The 18,592-nt window shown below is 41.7% G+C and overlaps 2 protein-coding genes across 2 annotated transcripts; both read left to right on the top strand.

Moving 5' to 3' along the window:
* The first annotated feature begins 753 nt into the window (after positions 1 to 753).
* Positions 754 to 14,221, top strand: LOC115589974 (gastrula zinc finger protein XlCGF57.1-like). Its single transcript, XM_030431188.1, has 2 exons — positions 754 to 1,210; positions 11,684 to 14,221. Exons 1-2 carry the CDS (start codon positions 1,018 to 1,020, stop codon positions 13,246 to 13,248), a joined length of 1,758 nt encoding a protein of 585 aa, XP_030287048.1. The 5' UTR covers positions 754 to 1,017; the 3' UTR covers positions 13,249 to 14,221.
* Positions 2,204 to 5,046, top strand: LOC115590001 (zinc finger BED domain-containing protein 1-like). The gene is made up of 2 exons (XM_030431229.1): positions 2,204 to 3,287; positions 3,621 to 5,046. Exons 1-2 carry the CDS (start codon positions 3,005 to 3,007, stop codon positions 4,559 to 4,561), a joined length of 1,224 nt encoding a protein of 407 aa, XP_030287089.1. The 5' UTR covers positions 2,204 to 3,004; the 3' UTR covers positions 4,562 to 5,046.
* Positions 14,222 to 18,592: the final 4,371 nt, after the last annotated feature.

The following is an 18,592-nucleotide window of genomic DNA, read 5'->3' as shown; positions in this document are numbered from 1 at the left end:
TGTTATGGAACCTGTAAGCAAGGTAAAAAGAAGTAAGGAAAACAAATCTTGCAAGTTTGAAAGTATTTATTATTTTGACATTATTTGTGAGGTCGAGCACTGATCTTAGTTGTGAAAATTGCTTAAGTGCTTAAATGCTGTAAAATTAAGTGGGAGTGTTGTAAAAACAGTAATTTGACAGTGTTGAGAAGGCGTTGTACCGCCACCTAGTGACTGCTTTTGAAAAGTGTTTTCTGTTCTGAGCAAAGACACGTGAAATAACGACACTCACACATCTTCATGTACACAGACATGAAGATCAAATCTGATGAGTCCCTTTTAAATTATATTATATTATATTATATTATATTATATATTTATTACATAGTATATATGGAACACGTACTTAGATAGTTCCCTATAAATTAATCTAGTGGTTGAATTAGAGGTAGCTGTGCTCTTCATATCAAACACACTCATCATGTAACTTATGTAGGCTACTTCTTGGAGAAAGTCCCCAGACTCCCTAAAAAAATGTCTCAATTTAGTGAGTTGTTGAGTTAAGAGACACTTTATAAACTCCGTGAAACTCTGTCTACATCACTTTCTGAACTATTCGAGCCTCCTTGTTCATTCGGTAACCGTTTTACATGAAGATATTCCTTTCTTTGTGTTAAAATAACGACATGTTTACACGTTAGAATGAAAACAAAGGAGGTTCGGTTAAAGTGCAGCTGCGAGGTTTGTCCCAGTGGAGTTGCCGTAGCAAACCGTCAGAGGCTCGCGCTGCACGTTATCGAGCGTTAACGAATAAAAACAAAGTTTGTTTTTATTCTAACTGCGCCGCTCAGATCGCTTTTCTTCTGATTATTGATGATCGATTAGAGATGCCCCGTCCACGGTAGTGACGTAGTGACAGTCTGGATGAACGTGTGTGATGGACTTTGTGCTGTTTGCTCTCAGACTCATCTCCCGCCAGATACAAGTATACACACGTTAGCTTAGCATGCTAGCTGTAAACAGCGTGACTGTGTGAAAATGTCTAAAGTCCAGATTCTGAGATCGTTGGTGAAGCAGCGACTGACTGCGGCTGCTGAGGAGATATGTGCGCTGTTTGAAAGGACGATAGCAGAGTACGAGGAGGAACTGTGTCGGTCCACAGAGCAGAACCAGCGACACCGGAACCTACTGGACTCTGCTTTAACGCCTCAGCTTCGGTTACACAGAGCAGGTTCGTTCTCCTCCTTCTTCACTGTCGGCACCGACACAAATCTGATAGTTGGTGTTTTTTGAAGTGGGGTCATATAAAGAACATATCTATAGTGGATCTGTTTCCTGCCGTAATCACTGATCAGCGCAGCCTCAGTTTGGAGCAGCAGAGAGCCGCTCCAGCTAGACGCTCAGCTTTGAACAGGTCCAGAGAAAAAAAAAAGAGAAATTAACCACCTAAAACAAGGCTCACGTAAATCTTAAAATTCAAACCGCTTTACATCGCCGTCAGACTGCGCTTTCTTTTGGCACTACATTTTCTCAACCGCAGAACCTCCGTATCCCTACGTACTAGCGTAACTGGGCAACAGCTGATCTGCGAGCGGCGAAATATGGCGCGAGGCCCAGCTGCTGGACGAGAGGTTTATTTTAGATAAAAACGAAACTTAACTCTCCGTATCCTTCCGCATTAGCGCTCATGTAGGGCCCTATGATTTCCGCGATCACGGAATCGCAGAATTGGCCGATTAAAACGGAATCTACTTTTTAACGCGGAATTAACATAATTTCACTGAAATGTTGTTCTCGTGTGGAAGAGGAATGTTTGTCTGCGGAAAACTGCACGGGGGGAACCAAAACATTGCAAGCATGGTGATGTGGCTGCTCACAGCTCCGTCTTCGTCGGCGAAAAAGCTGAGAAACTTGACATAAATGTGTCAGGTGAACTGTTGTTTTGCAAAGAAGCAGAACTGAGAATCATAATTAAAGGTGTAATGCCGCTGCGTGACAGTTAACCACCTGTCCGATTCATGTTATCGGCATATAATACCAGAGTGACTGCTAACTGCTGCTAACAGTAGCTGCTGTTAGCTAGCTAGCCCCATTAGCCACAGCCCTCTTAGCTGACTCTGCCTGGGCTGGGAGGCTTTTCTGGATCTGCCTGAGAGTTGACCATGTTTTTATTCAATGAAACCCATAAAAACACAAAATGTACTATTGTATGAAGTAGGGCTGGGCGATATCTCGATATTTTAATATATATCGATATATTTCTAAATGAGATATAACATGGGACTATATCGCTTGTATCGATACAGTTAATTTTGTGTTGAAATGACAATACGTGGGCCGCAAGCTCGCACCTACTTCTCCTCTCCCTGTGTGTCCCTGTGTCTCTACACACACACAACGTTTCTGCTCCGCCCCCTCACTCTGTGACTTCAAGCCCCTCCCCCTCCTCTCTCACCTGCACTCAGCGACAAGATGGAGACAGAGAGCACCGCACAAGAGGAGTTGGTCAGCAAGCGAAAACACAATGGCTCGATAATTTGGAGATGGTTTGGTTTTAAAGTGTCAGATGACAAGCAGCAAAATGTTTTCTGTAAAGAATGTCGAAAACCGGTTGCAACCAAACGTTCAAGCACGACGAATCTCTTCCACCATTTGCAACAGCGCCATAAAGTCCAGTACGAGGAGTGTGTGAAAATACGTGCTGCGACTCAGGCCACAAAGCCGCCCCAGCCTTCTGCCCCGAAACAAACTCAGCTGCAGGCTTCTTCCGCCCTCCTTATGGAAGAACAAGTGACCAGTGGCGTGATATTACCAAAGCTGTGGCCATCTCGCTAAAGACATGGCCCCCATATCAACAGTGGAGCAGACCGGCTTTGTACAGCTGCTAAAAACACTGAATCCGAGATACCAATTGCCCAGTCGCAATTACTTCACAAGAGAGGCACTACCCAAGATGTACACAGATGTCAGAGCCAGTCTTTCTGCCCGGCTTGCAAAAGTGTCGTACTAGGCGCTGACCGCCGACATGTGGTCCAGCAGGACCTGCGAACCTTACATGAGTGTTACGGTGCACTTCATGGAGGACTGGGAGTTAAAAAGTGCTTGTCTTCAGACCAGCTACTTTCCACAAGATCATACAGGGGAGCATATTGCTGAAGCCCTACAGGAGGCCATAAAAAGCTGGAATCTCAGCCCAACGGGACTAGTTGCTGTGACGACGGACAACGGGAGTAATGTTGTCAAAGCGCTGCAACTGACAAAGTGGCCAAGGATGCAGTGTTTTGGTCACAGACTTCATCTGGCCATTGGTGAGTGCAATATTGAATTAATTGATTGAAATAAGACAAGAAATGACAGGCAGAATGCTCAGTAAAACACTGTGTGTGTGTGTGTGTGTGTGTGTGTGTGTGTGTCAGTTATAGTCATGGTAACAGTGTTGTTTATGTATTCTGTATGTCACTTTGGATAAAAGTATCTAATACATTCCAAAACTGTTCCATACAATTAATAGCTGTACAGCACTTTGGTTAGTTTGGTTGACTGTTTTTAAGATCTGATTTTAATCTTAACTATGATCAGACTTATAAATAAATAATTAGTGATTTTAAAAAGGTGTTTTTCCAATTGTGTGTGTTATATAGGACACAGTATGGATGATGCCCGCATCACACGAGCCATTTCTCTCTGTAAGAGAGTTGTGAGCAGCTTCTCTTACAGCTGGAAGAAGAGAAGAGAACTGGGTGAAGTGCAAATACAGTTGGGTCTACCAGGTCACCAGCTAACCACTGAGTCAGCCACACGCTGGGGATCAAGACTACAGATGATTGAGAGGGTCCTGGAGCAGGAAAGGGCACTTTCTAAAGTCTTGTCTTCTGACAAGAAAACCAGACCACTTGTCCCCACCTGGCAGGACATAGAGGTCCTGGAGGCAATCAAGAAAGCTCTGAAACCCCTTCAAGATTTCACAGACGCTCTCTCAGGAGAGGAGTATGTCACTCTGTCATACATCAGACCTGTGCTCCACCTGTTCAACAACAGTCTCCTGGCACCTGAAGCAGGAGATACTGAGCTGTACAACTCCATCAAGTCCTGCATTGTGGATTACCTCAACACCAAATATGCTGACCCATCCACTAGTGACTTATTGGACATCGCCTCCTTATTGGATCCTCGCTTCAAGGCCAGGTACTTCTCAGGTGAAAAACTTGATGCACTGAAGCATAAAGTCATCACAGAGGCGGAGTCTTTGCCCAGTGACCAGGCCAGGTGTTTGTCTGAGCTGCCTGACCCACCTGTGACTGAGCCTGCAGACCGAGGGGAGGCAGAAGTGGCAGTGCCACCCACAGCTAAAAAGAAGAAATCTCTGGCGAGCTTCTTTGAGCACAGCACACCTACAACAAGCACTACACGCACACAGAAGGACGCAGTAGAAACTGAGCTTTTGAGCTACTTGTTGTCAGTTTGTGTAGAGAGTGATGCTGACCCTCTGAAATGGTGGAGGAATCATGAAGCTAACTTTCCAGCATTGAGTTGCCTGGCAAAGAAGTACCTTTGTGTGCCAGCCACCAGCTTCCCTCTGTAAGGGTGTTCAGTTGCAGTGGGAACATTGTAACTTGCCACAGGGCATCCCTAAAACCTGACAGTGTTGACAGGTTCGTTTTCCTGGCACAAAATCTGTAAATTTTACAGAAGTTGATTTGTTATTTTTTATTTTTTCTCTTTTGTTATTTGAGATGTGCACAGAGATACTTTGTCTATTCAAGTGTTTGAAATTTGCACAAAGAAGTAATGCCTCGTGTACATGTTTGTTGAAATTTGCACAAAGAGATGCACTTAAGGTTCTGTTGACATGTTGTATTATTTACAGAACTGTCAACCTCAGTGGAAAAGTGTAAAACTGTATATTTCTGTCATGCAGAAAAGGGATGTTTTATTTTTATTCAAGGAGCATTTTAGTTTCATATATGAGGTAGTTTCTTATTTGTTTTATAAATTTTGATATTGTGCAGTGTGACATCTGCTAATAAAGTTGCCTGTGTGACATTTGGCATGTGGCTTAAACTTATAACTGACTGTTTGTTTGTAATTTAAAGGGTTTAAAAAAAAAAATCTAATATGCTATAATACTTTGGGGGAAACTCCAATTACTTCACAGAAAAAATATCGATATATATAGAGTATCGCCATTCAGCTAAAAAATATCGAGATATGACTTTTAGTCCATATCGTCCAGCTCTAGCATGAAGACATGACAGAGCTGCCAAGTGTCACGCTTTGAGTGTGACAGTCACGCAATTTGACCCATTCTCACACCACACGCAGGGCTGTAAACTAGCAGTCGCCACTCGCTAAATGCGACTAAAATATTCCCCTGGCGACTTAATTTTGGAGGGATACATGCCATGGGGCGGGTAAATGTTTGTCCTGATGGTCGTGCTCTTGCAATAAATTATGCATGATATAGCAAAACATTGTTGTAGCTGTAAAGTGATAAATTATGACGGTAGCGAAGTTAGTCCTAAACTGGCTATTTGTTTTGTGTCGCACTGAAGTAGCTCCCCCGACGTCACCGCTGTAGAAAATAGTTCCCCTCAGAAGCAACGTAGCGTGCGTGTCACCGCTCTTTAAAAGTTTGGCGCAGTCAGGGGCGTCGCTAACGTGGGGGATGTGTGTGTTTTAACACCTGCGCTTTTTCTCCAGTTTTGCACAAACGCCTTACTGTAAGTCTGCGCTCGCTGCAGATGCCTCCTCTCCTCCTCCCTCTCCTGTTGCTGCTCCAAACATGACACCGGCTTTGGGACTGACCGGCTGATGATTGGCTGTTCTGCCTTAAGTCCCGCCTCTCTTGCTGTGTTAGATTTATTGTTCAGCTTGTGCTGATGATGCGGGATCTATCGTAAAATACCAAATAATAGCCGGGCGTGTATTTGTCTCAACCATTTAACAGACCAGGCGTTTATTTGGGACAGGCGTTTAATTCCCCCCTCACAAAAATCCGGGATGAAAATGTCACAAACTTCTCCAGCTTCTCTGTGAATTCTCTGGAAACAGAAAACAACCAAAAACAATGTCTGTAACGTTCTCTGATGATTATAAACGTTGATTACTCCTGATACGTTCAGTATACAGGTCGACACCAAACCACATGATGTGTTTTATAATGTTTTTCTGTGTTTACAGCTGCTAATGTATGTAACGCTGTTACTGTGATGACATATGACAGTTAAATATTTAATCTGTCTATAATAACCACATCCTGACATGTAACTGAGATTTTTGATAATCTAAGTAGTAATAATAACAATCATGACAAAAAATTAACAGACTGCAGATCAAGATAAGAAGCTGCAACTGGCAGTGAGCTGCTCTCTTTCTGTTAGCAGTGAAGTGATGTACTCCATGACAGAACATTATAAAATATGATAATGTATAAATTAACATTTAATGGTAAAAAAAAAAAGAAAAAAGTACAGTTGCAGTAGCCTTCTATTATGAATATTATATTATAATTAAACGAATCAAGACAGATGTCACATTTACATGTCAGGGTATAGACACAGATTCAATATTTAAGTGTCATTCATCATTGGTATATAATACTGTTATCTCCATGAAAAGTACTGAAACAGGTGTATATGCAACAAAAAGAAAAGAAAATTTATTATTTGGCCGGTAAAAAATTTACTTGGCCGGTAGATTCTTTCATCTACCGGTCCCCTTGGCAGGTGAGCCAAAAAGTTAGTTTACAGCCCTGACCACACGCCACACTTGACATTTCTCACGCTTATATTTCCCCATTCAATACTCTATATTTATTTTTTTCATGATAATAAACTTTGGTCCTCGCGCATTGCCGTAGTTCGAGTAACTCTGATTGACTGACAGAGATAACCAATCCCAGACCAATCCATCAGTCCTTTGTGCCTAAATCTAACCAACCACGGAAGGCACCACGCAATATAAACCAATCAGAAGCAACGTAAGGTGGGTCTTGGCGTCTTTAACTATCTTTTACTCACAACAGCGCCGACATTTAAAACCCACTCGACATTCTCCTGTGTGTGAGAGTGAGAGAGTGTGACTGTGTGCTTCTTTTTCTTGCATTTGTAAGTTGCAGTGCGCTTTTTAATTAATATGAAATTAAATATAGTTCATTTGAAGGCAATTTTGTTTTTTGCCTGCTTATGTTACTAAACTCATTGTAATAAAATGAGTCTTTCAGAATTTATTTGATTTGAAATTTTTTTGGTAATGCGTCGTGAAGGTCTTAAATTTTTTTTTTATGGTCTTAAAATGTCTTAAAAAGGTCTTAAATTTGACTTACTGAAAACTGCTAGAACCCTGATAAATGTATTTTGTCAAAATTCTTGTTACAATTTTCATTTCTAATTTCTGGTTAATTAAGACTAGCATTAGGAGGCCACAGTGCAGGGAGAGCTGCTGGCATGAAGGTGAGGACATCAGTCTTAAGGAATAAATCGACGTTAAAACAGGCCAAATCGATGTTAAAAAAGGCCAAAAAATTTCGCCTAACACATCGCATGGCTAAAGTCTCACTCTTGTCATTTTCTGAAACTTGGCACCCCTGACATGATGAAGTCAAAATATTGTTGATGCACTTTACTGTACTGTACGGTACAGTATTTAGGAAATATGTTTGTCCCCTCAATTAATTTAAGGTTACTTCTATTTAATTTGTGTACACTTTAGTCATTTACATTAAACACACTGTTTTTTGTAGTATAATAAGAGTAAATCAAGATTCACAAAAATTACAACGGAAAAAACGGAATTCCCAAAAATTAAAATGGGAAAAACGGAATTTGGGAAAAAATAAAACGGATTTTACTCATGCATAGGGATACAGGGGTTCTGTGGTGTTGAGGAAATGTAGTGCCAAAAGAAAGCGCGGCCTGACGCCGATGTAAAGCAGTGTGAATTTTACGCGCACTTGAACTGATGTGAAAAATTTTAGGTGAGCCTTGTTTTAGGTGGTTAATTTCGTTTTTTTGCTGGACCCCGTTCACTGCAGTACAAAACTGAGCGCCTGCGCTGGAGCGCTCTCTACTTCTCCAAACTGAAGCTGGGCTGATCGGTGATTACGGTAGGAAACAGATCGACTATAGATATGTACTTTATATGACCCCACTTAAAAAAAACCGAACTATCCCTTTAATATTCTGTTTGGAAATCAGCATTTTTATCAATAGATTAGATATAACTTTAGATATATTATTAGTTTAGATATAACTTTAGATATATTATTAGTTTAGATATAACTTTAGATATATTATTAGTTTAGATGTAACTTGTTTACATGTATATTCAGTGTTTTTAGTCAGTAGCTTCCAGGTCATGTGACCCATTAACTCAAAGTCCACCCTGAAATATCTCCCTATAGGTGAGATCAACACATCCAGGTACTTTGCACTTGTGTCACCTTTCAGTCTCAAAAACAATCCTTCTGATTTGAATAAAACAAACTGTGGTTACGACTTTACAAAGACTGTTTTTAGATTCACTTCTGTCTACAGACACAATCGCTCACACGTCATTGACTCAGTGACATCATGAACTGACCTGAGGTCAGGTGTTTTACCCGGACATCATGTGTTGTCCACATTCAGGTCCAGATTGTTGAGGTGACACCAGTCAACCAGACGCTTCACCTGCTGTCTGTACTCCAGCTGTTCTTTGACCCAGATGAGGCCCAACACGGTTGTGTGGCCCGAGTACTTTATGATGTGATTTGTACTGAACCTTGCAGAATCGTCGTGGGTCATCGAGGTGAAGAGCAGTGGACTCAAGCTCAGATGTAGTGCGCAGGGTATGGTAGCTTCAGTGGAGCAGGTGGAGTGATGGAGGCGGCACTGAGACTATGTGGTCTTTCACCAGCTCGGGTTCTACAGGACGGTAGTTTTTAAGTGACAGAGGGTTTGTTGGTAACGGGATGATGGTGGCTTCTTGTAGCAGGAGGTAACGATCTTCTGGTTCAGGGAGGAGTTAAATCATCTGTGAGGACACGAGTCAGTTGGTCCGTCCGCTCTTTAAGCACATGGTCAGGTATATTGTCAGGACCTGCAGCTTTCTGTAGGTCGACTCTCCTCAGTGTCCAATGGACATCAGCTGGGTTGAGACTGAGATCCTGGTCGTCCTGGTGAAGGGGGCTTTAATGGTGGGTGTTTTATTTAGTGCATCAAACTGTCCAAAGTAGTTCTTGAGGTCATTTCAGTGCTTTCCACAAGCGCCGGCTGCCGGCCATATAGCCGACTACACAGTTAACTCCAGCCGGCTACTTTAATGACTATTATTTTTCGATTTTAATAAAGTTAAATGTTTTTCTAACAGACTGACAATAATGTCAAACTGAACCGCACTCATTAAAATTGTGATTCGCTGTGCTTGTACTGATAATAATCACAAATTACTCCGATCATCGCCGACTTCATTGATCACAAGGGAGAGAAACTCATCCGCGGCCCCGACACGCGGTGTGTGTGCGCGCGCACTCAGCGGAGTCAGTGTGTCGGCCGTCGGAGGCGAGAAGCAGGGCTCACCATAATACGCTTATTTTGTCACTGGTAATCCACTCTTCTCTTCCAGCGTCCATTTAGCAATACCTGCGACACGTGCTGGCATCAAAAAACACTGTCGGTTGTACAAATGAAACCATACGGACTCTAAGAGTGTATTTTCATTAGTTGCTAAGGGAGAAACGTTCACTGAGTGTTTAATTGTGTAGCCACCACTGCAGACTGTGAAGGTGTCATGCACCGACAATAAGATATTTACAAGCCCAGAACGCCTCATGATGTAATATTATGTGAGCTTGTATAGCCTATTATTTATTATTTTCAGTGCGCAAATCAGTTTTTATTGGTGCATTAGCGTCTGGCATACTTAGTTACACTAATGAATAAAAGAAGATGCGATATTTTGTAATAATAATAATATAATATATAGAGTAGATATTGATGCTGATAATAATGATAATAATATTAATAATAATAATAGAGCAAATGTCTGAGAAATTAATATAGGCTGCCTGTTCTGCAGGCGCACTGCTAATAATAATAATAATAATAATAATAATAATGTAACATTATTATTATTACATTTAAGACCAGTGTATAAGATCGTACCCCCCCCCCCGGCTGGCTACTTATGTATTATGGCTGGCTAGTCTGTGTCTTAGTGGAAAGCCCTGTCATTTAGGAAGTCCATGTTGCTGTCACAGTGGGGGGAGTGGGCCTGTAGTCATGTGTTTTATACCCTGCAGCAATCGTCTGATGTCCTTGGAGTCATGGAAGTGACTCTGGATCTTTGACTGTCGGCCCGCTTTGCATTCCTGATTGCTCAGTTCAGGTAGAGGTTGATTATTCAAAGCAGTCCTACAACACACTTATGCCCAGTCAGAGGAGCCCAGGTGGGGCGGCGGACTGCTTTAAAAGCCCCCTTGATGTTAGTGTACTGATGGTGTAGTGTGTAAACTCCCCGAGTCACAGAATCTCATGTTGGTGATAACCAGGGAGAACCTTCTTCATGTTGGCCTGGTTGAAGTCTGCAGCAACAGAGACCTCTCCAACAGGATGTGTGGACTGTAGCTCACTGATGGAGCAGTACTGAGTGTTCAAGACCTCCTCAGTGTCTTCACTGGGGAAATGTATACTGCCATGATGACATCACAGTACATTCCCTGGGTATGTAGAGAGGGCGACATATAACAGTCAGGGATTTAATGTAGGAGAGCAGTGACTAGAGACTATTGTGGGATTTGTACCAGTAGTTATTTATGTATATTCACTCCACCAGCCCAAGTTTTACCCCTGAGAGTTCAGCTCCTGACCGCCCAGAATGATGTTAGCCCCTCCATGTAAATGGTGTCCGGGACGATTGAGTTCAGCCAAGTCTCAGTGAAAATCAGGGCTCAACAGTCTCTACTGTCCCTCCTGGAGGCTAATTTCCAGGCTCAGGTAGCATGAATTCAGACTTTTTATAAGGTGATATATATTATGATGTTGTTATTTCAGTGTCCTTTTGATTTATTCATTGCTGTCAAATCACAGAGGAATCTTTTTGTTTTGGGTTCACACTGATTTGGCCAGACAGATCTATTGTTTTTAACCTGTTAAGAAGCTGCCACTCAGTGGAGACAAATGGACAGATGCTACACAGCTGAGAACTGTTCACCTGTTAGCTTCAGGTAGCACTGGAAGCTGCAGACTCTGGCTGGGTGCCACGTGTTCACAGTTCTAGTCACGTTGTGCGAGTAGACACGATTAAGATTTAACAACCCTGCGATCAAAGAAGTGTGAGTAATCCAGACCAAATATTTACTTCGTGTTTTGTCTGAATGCAGCATAAAAGCTTCATTGTGGGCGCAAGAAATTTTACAATGGAGGTTATCAAGGAGCATGAAGCATCAAATTGTCGGTGCAGAAAACCAAAAGTAAGAACTTTAAATCAACAATAAACTTGTGATTGTATTGTTGTTGATTTCTTTTTATTTACAGAGTAAGTAAATTTCCAACACAATATTACTCTTACACACTGTTTAAATTCATCAAGATTTCTCATTTCTCATGATGTCCAGTGGAACAAAGTGGGGTTACCTGTCCACTCCAGTGTTTAGCTAAATATCAACCTGATTTGAACTTTTTTCTGTCGGCCTAACATTTGTCTTTTTGTCTCCTGTGTCCTGCAGATGTCCAGCAGCTGTTGTTTGGTCAGAAAAAGGTTTATCCCAAGCAGCAGGAGTGGAGCTCCAGTCTGGACCAGCAGGACCCAGAGCCCCCACACATTAAAGATGAACAGGAGGAACTGTGGACTAATCAGGAGGAAGCTGATATCACTGAGTTCACATTCACTCTTGTCCCTGTGAAGCATGAAGATGATGATGAAGAGAAACTTCAGTCCTCGCAGCTTCATCAAAGACAAACTGAACAGATGGAAATAGAAGCTGATGGACAGGACTGTGGTGGACCAGAACCAGCCAGGAGCTCAGTTCCAGATAGACATTTACAATCAGAGACTGAAGACAGGACAGGAGACTCTCTTGAACCTGAGACAGAAGACTCTCCTGAGCCTGAGGCTGAAGACTCTCCTGAACCTGAGACAGAAGACTCTCTTGAACCTGAGGCTGAAGACTCTACTGAACCTGAGGCTGAAGACTCTACTGAACCTGAAGCAGAGGACTCTCCTGAACCTGAAGCAGAGGACTCTCCTGAACCTCAGGGTAAAGACAATGATGATGTTTGGAGTGAGACCAAAGAACCTCAGTCAAGTTCAAATGCTCAGAAAAACATTGAAGTCCCTGTAAGTGGTGTAGGATGTGGTTCTGGCGAGGAACAGTTTACTTCCTCTGACTGTGGTGAAAGATCTAGCAAAAACTCAAAACTGAGGAGTTTTAAGAGGATTAAGACTGGAGAGAAACCATTTAGTTGTCGTGAATGTGGTGAAAGATTTAGCCAGCAGCAAAATCTTATCAGACACGCAAAGATGCACATGGGAGAGAAACCATTTAGTTGTCCTGAATGTGGTAAAAGATTTGTCCGAAAGCAACATCTTATCACACACACAAAGATTCACACAGGAGAGAAACCGTTCAGTTGTCTTGAATGTGGTAAAAGATTCAGCCAACAGCAAAATCTTTTCACACACACAAAGATTCATACAGGAGAGAAACCGTTCAGTTGTCATGAATGTGGTAAAAGTTTTGTCCGAAAGCCAGATCTTATCAGACACACAAAGATTCACACAGGAGAGAAACCGTTTAATTGTCGTGAATGCAGTAAAAGTTTCAGCCAACAGCATAATCTTATCACACACACGAAGATTCATACAGGAGAGAAACCGTTCAGTTGTCGTGAATGTGGTAAAAGATTCAGCCGACAGGAAAGTCTTATCAGACACACAAAGATTCACACAGGAGAGAAACCATTTAGTTGTGGTGAATGTGGTAAAAGATTCAACCAACAGCAAAATCTTATCAGACACACGAAGATTCATACAGGAGAGAAACCGTTCAGTTGTCGTGAATGTGGTAAAAGATTCAACCAACAGCAAAATCTTATCACACACACGAAGATTCATACAGGAGAGAAACCGTTCAGTTGTCGTGAATGTGGTAAAAGTTTTGTCCGAAAGCAAAATCTTATCACACACACAAAGATTCACACAGGAGAGAAACCGTTTAGTTGTGGTGAATGTTGTAAAAGATTTACCCGACAGCAACATGTTATCACACACATCAGGACTCACAAAGGATAGACATCACAAAGTTGTTGTGAATGTGGTGAAAGATTCAGCTGACAGCATAATCTTATTGCACACATCAGGATTCACACAAGAGAAAAAGCATTTCTTTGCTCTGAATTTTGTAAATAATTAAATAATAAATGTAGACATAAGAGAAGTATGACCCGACACGTGGCCGTGAACACAGGAGAGAAATACTTCTGTTGTGGCGGTTGTTACAAAACAATCACCCAGCGAGGCACATTAGATAAACACAAGTGTGATCATTGTAACACGTCACAGCTTCATAATAACCAAACTTAGAGGTTCAGCTGAGACCGAAGACTGTGATGAGACCAGTGACAACAACACAGTTCAGCACTTTCCGACAAGATAATTACAAACGTGTCTGTTGAACATGTTGTCTAAATACTGATACAGTAGGGAGTTGGATATTGTTGTTTGACGAGAAATAAACATGTTTTGAGTTACTGCGTATTGAAAAAGTATTTTTAGATCCGAACTGAAAGTGGGAAGTCTGAAACAAGATTCAGAATGTGTTCAACCGAAACGGTGTGGGTTAAATGTTCTTATGGTTATTCTCATGTTTTGTTCAGTGTTTGAGTTGTTGAGGAAACTGAATGTGTTCTATTTAAATATGTCGAAGTTGTGTTTAGATGTAAATCAGAGGTCCTGTTGTGGAGACAGTTCATCCCATATTAAATTCACAAACAAGCAAATGACTTCTTGTGTTCAAGCATTTGTAATTCTGAAGATTCCTCTGAGCTGAAAGACACCTGTGAAAGAAGTTTATCTGTCTTTGTTTAATCAACAAACACTGTGATGATTCGATCCCGTCCTCAGACCTCTGAACTCTTCTTCTATCCTGTCTTTCCAGCAGAGGTTTCAGGGACTCTGTGTGTCTGTTGTCAGATCAGTTGAGCGTCCTATTTGTGACACCTGTGTTGTGTCGACAGTTTGTCTAATAAAGAATTCACAAACAACAGAATGTCTTTCTGGTGTTTATTCAATGATTTGTTAGTGGACACAGTACAGAGTGTTTTTCTGTAAGGAGCGTTTACTTGTCTGAGCTTTTGTGAATTTTAAGGGGAATTCTGGATCTTTTTAACCTGGAACTATATTTACATGTTTGATATGCAAATGATTTATACTTCATGAATGTTTTGGATCCATCCAGTGTATCTCCTCAGCTGGCAGCCATGACACAACTGCAACGTGATCCTTATGGGCAACTCCGACCATCAAACTTCAGTCCACTAGAAGTGTTTTTTGTCTCTGACAGGCTGAGGTTGTTATTCTCAGAGTCTGACAGAAAATATTCCTACAGAGACCGTTTTGTTAAATAATAAGATAAGTTTTGTATCCAGAAACACAAGAAATCTGGTGAGAGGTCACCTTTTGATCCTCAGAATCAGTTAAATATTGAGACATGACTTTGGAAACCCTTGTGGTAAACTCCAAACTCTTCTCTCCTACTTCTGTTAACAAAACAGATCTTATCATGTAACAGAACGGACTCTCTGTGTGGGAACCATGTCTGTAATGAGGTCAGACTCTTACTGGTAGATTCTACTGAGCACATCTGCACTTCCTTAAGACGATGTTTAAGGTGAGTTATTTGTAATTTCAGCCACCTGCTTCCAGCCAGTTCAAACTCTTTTTTATTTATTTTATTTGTTTAATTTATTTCTTTGGAAATTCTGTGTTGCAAGTTTTTAAAAACTCAGTCTGACCCTGAAAGACCCCAAAGAGACAGAGAATATTTAACAAGTCACGTGTTTTTTAAAAATGGTTTGCTGCTAAATGTGGCAAAAAGTAGTTGTTTATTTTAGCATGTGCAACTTTACAACCGGTGCTCCGTAGTAATATAGCACTAAAATTATTAATATGTTACTAAATCCTGTTGGGGTGATTTCTTTTAGACATCTTGAGGTCATTATTTTGGTAATTTGGAAATAATTACAAGTTGTTGTCAACCTGTAAAATACATGACTCAACATCAGTTAGGGATATGAGAGAGAGAGAGAGAGAGAGAGAGAGTGTGTGTGTGTGTGTGTGTGGAAATGTAATAACAGTCAAATGAAATGTGTCAAATTATTTTGGGGGAGCAAAAATATTCAAAATATTCAGATATTTCACAAAATAAAGAAAATAAACACTAAAATATCCCTCATTAAATATAAGAAGGGTATCAACAGGTCATGAACTTTAATGGTATTTGAGAGGGATCAGTGGACTCAAATGCACAACTCGACACAGGCAGCAAACACTAAACTGGAACTAAGAGCTGCTGACTTGACTATAGAACTTAAGGAAAAAGGCTGGGACACACGATGTGACAACAGGACAAGCTGGCAAGGACACTAGGCACAGGACTTAAATACACAAGGGGAGAGGGCGACACAGACACAGGTGAGAACAATCAGGGCGGGGCTGCTGCAAATCAGCACATAGGAGAACATGAGGGCAGGAAGTCAAGACACCTGAAATGAGAGGAAAGGGTAAGGATTACAAATTAAAACAGGAAGACCAAAAACAAAAACACATGACCTTAACCAGACTGAGTCTCAACAGTAAGTCGGTGAGTAATTATGATGTTTTGTATGTATTTATCAAGTTTGTTATGAAATTACTTCCAAATTACCACAATGATGGCCTCAACATGTAAGAAAAGGAGTTTAAAGTGCTGCTGAAATTATAAAATAGAAAGAAATTGTCACCAAACAAGAGAGTTTCCACTGGACTGAGTCTGTTCATGAACAAGCTGAATGAAGCCAGAAATATCAAGAAGTCCCAGAAAAGCTTCACTTAGAGGGTCAGAAGGCTTCAGAAGGCTTTTTAAATGGATATAAAATCCCCAATAATTAGGATCTGATCTGAACGAGTCATAAGATCTGCAAGAGATTCAGAGAACTCTTCTAGTAACTGGGAGTCAGAGGTCTGTAGATGACCACCAGGTGAAAGCCTGTTCCCTGGACGAGGACGTTACTACTTGATGAAGATGGTTTAAAACCAGAGCCTCAAATGAAAACAATGTGATGGTCGTACCTTGAGCTCCACTGAACGGCCATTCAGATCATTTAGGAACTGGAACAAGGAGCCTTTTAGTGATAGTATGTGTTGGCTGCCTGTGCAGGAGGGATGATGGGATGCAGTAGTGATTAGCTTTGGTGTTTTATTATGTAAGACTGTGTAATGTAGGAACATATTAGTCATTTTAGTGCTTTATTACTGATATTTTGATCAACTGATATTATATTATATTTATAGGCTGTACGTGGAAATATATGCATCATTAGTTTCATGTGTACTTTTGATACTTTTGTTTGTTTCGTATCAGATTCTTCAAACTTTTAATAAAGAACTATTCATAATGGTGACTTTCACTTTTACCAGAGTAATATTTCACCTCCATATCTTTACTTTTACTCCAGTATGGCTTGTGTGTACTTTTACTAACACCGACTGTTCAGATAAAACGTGTCGACTCGTGTGTTTAATGAAATAAATCTGTGTGTTCTGTTTCTGTCGTCACATTCGATGTTTCCTTCAGGTGAAGCAGAGTGAAGAGAAACAGCTGGTGTTGCTCTGTCTGCTGTTTTCCTGAACGCTTCTCTTCTCTGCAGATTGATGAAGACGTTTGGTTCTTGTACAGAGAATGAGCAGGACAGAAGGTTCAGCTTCCTGTCCGTCAGTCTGAGGCTGCTTCATGCTCACACAAACTGGACCAACAGCTCTGAAAAGAATGAGGAAACTGAAGCTCCTCCTCTTTCCTCAGAAGTGATCTGTGGTGGTCTGGACTTCATTCCAGAGAGCTGCTTTAACAAACTCTGGAACTCAACTCTGAACTGACAACGGCCGAAGGGCCAACAACAGTCTGTCACCCAGAGAGTCACCAGACTCCCTTAACAAATGAATGAATCAGTATTTACATCAAAGGGAATATTAGTCAATTTTATTTTCATCTGAAGGCTGCTTACACACACACACAGGTCTGTGTGAGATATAAAAGATAGTATCCACAAACGTATCGAAACAAGACTTGTTGGACCTGTCTGTTCACATTCCAGCAGCTGCTTCACAGGAAACAGCTCAAAGTGAAAGTCCAGTCCAGTCCTGGTGTCAGTGGACGGTCAGCAGCAGCAAAGTGACGACTGGCTGTGAACTGATGTCCTCCATGTTTTTCTGAATTGAAGCTCAGTAAAGAAGACTTTGTGCTTGTTGTAGTTGTGACAGGAAGATGAAGATGTTTGTGGTGTTTGTGATCCTCGTACACGGTAAGATAACCTTCTTCCCTCTGATCTGATCGTCACCTCGGTTCAACGTCATGTCTTTAATGTGGATCTGTGTCATCTTCACTTCATCAGTGTGTTTCAGCTGCAGGACCATGTTTTCTTCACTGAAACACATGAAGAACAGATTAAAGGCAGCAGATGTTCACTGTGTCTTTAAACCCTGATGAATGTAGAAGACTGTACAGTCACACTGTCCTCACTTCTGTTCTTCAGGATTAGATCCCTGCAGCTCGCTCACATTCTGATGGCTTCTGTTCACAAACGTAATAATGATGCTTTGCTGACAGCAGCGTCACATGTGGATGTAAATGTTGGCCTTCATTCACACAGAGTCTGAGTTGAGCTTTAGCAGCACAGTTTACAGGCTGCACACACTGCAGAGGACCACATTCACTCATGACATGAAATAAGGCTGCTGTCATTGACCCTCTCTGTCTGTGTGACCTCACAGTTTCCCAGGATGCCTCAGCTGTGGAGGTGTATGAGGGGGACCCGTTTGTCCTGCTTCCCTGTGATTTTCCCACTGATGAACTGGACGATCCCTCAGTGGTGTGGAGCCGCTATGATCTCAATCCATCAACCGTCCACCAGCGTCAGCAGGAAGGTGACGAACTTAAAGACCAAAACCAGCTTTACAGCGGCCGAACATCCATGAAGACTGACGCTCTGGAAACTGGAGACCTCAGCCTCCATCTGACAAGACTCCACCTCTCTGACAGCGGCTCCTACACCTGCACCGTCAGAGGGTTCAGAACGGGGAGACAGAAAGAACTGAGAGTGACGGACATACAGCTGCAGGTCAAAGGTCAGAAACTAACCCTAAAACCTCCTGTAGATACAGATCAGAGGTCAGAGGTCATGTTCTTTATGTTTCTGGTTCCCACAGAACGATTCCCATCCTGGGCCAAAGCTCTCCTGGTTCTCCTGGTTCTTGGACTTCTTGTTGGAGCTCTTTTAGTACATTTTCGACAGTATTTCATGTCAGGTATGTCACCACAACTACACTACCCATCATGCACCTGGGCAGCATTTTTAGTCTGGTAGCTCCCTGACTGTTAAGA

Source organism: Sparus aurata, chromosome 10 (assembly GCF_900880675.1).
Source record: "Sparus aurata chromosome 10, fSpaAur1.1, whole genome shotgun sequence".
Classification (NCBI taxonomy): Eukaryota; Metazoa; Chordata; class Actinopteri; order Spariformes; family Sparidae; genus Sparus; species Sparus aurata.
Note: the sequence above shows the minus strand (reverse complement) of the source record. Positions and strands in the feature narration are given on the sequence as shown.

Coding starts and splice junctions, on each gene's coding strand:
- LOC115590001 (XM_030431229.1), top strand. CDS start 3,005: ATGTGGTCCAGCAGGACCTGCGAACCTTACATGAGTGTTACGGTGCAC. Junction 3,288..3,620: donor CAGACTTCATCTGGCCATTG/GTGAGTGCAATA, acceptor TGTGTTATATAG/GACACAGTATGGATGATGCC.
- LOC115589974 (XM_030431188.1), top strand. CDS start 1,018: ATGTCTAAAGTCCAGATTCTGAGATCGTTGGTGAAGCAGCGACTGACT. Junction 1,211..11,683: donor GCTTCGGTTACACAGAGCAG/GTTCGTTCTCCT, acceptor TGTGTCCTGCAG/ATGTCCAGCAGCTGTTGTTT.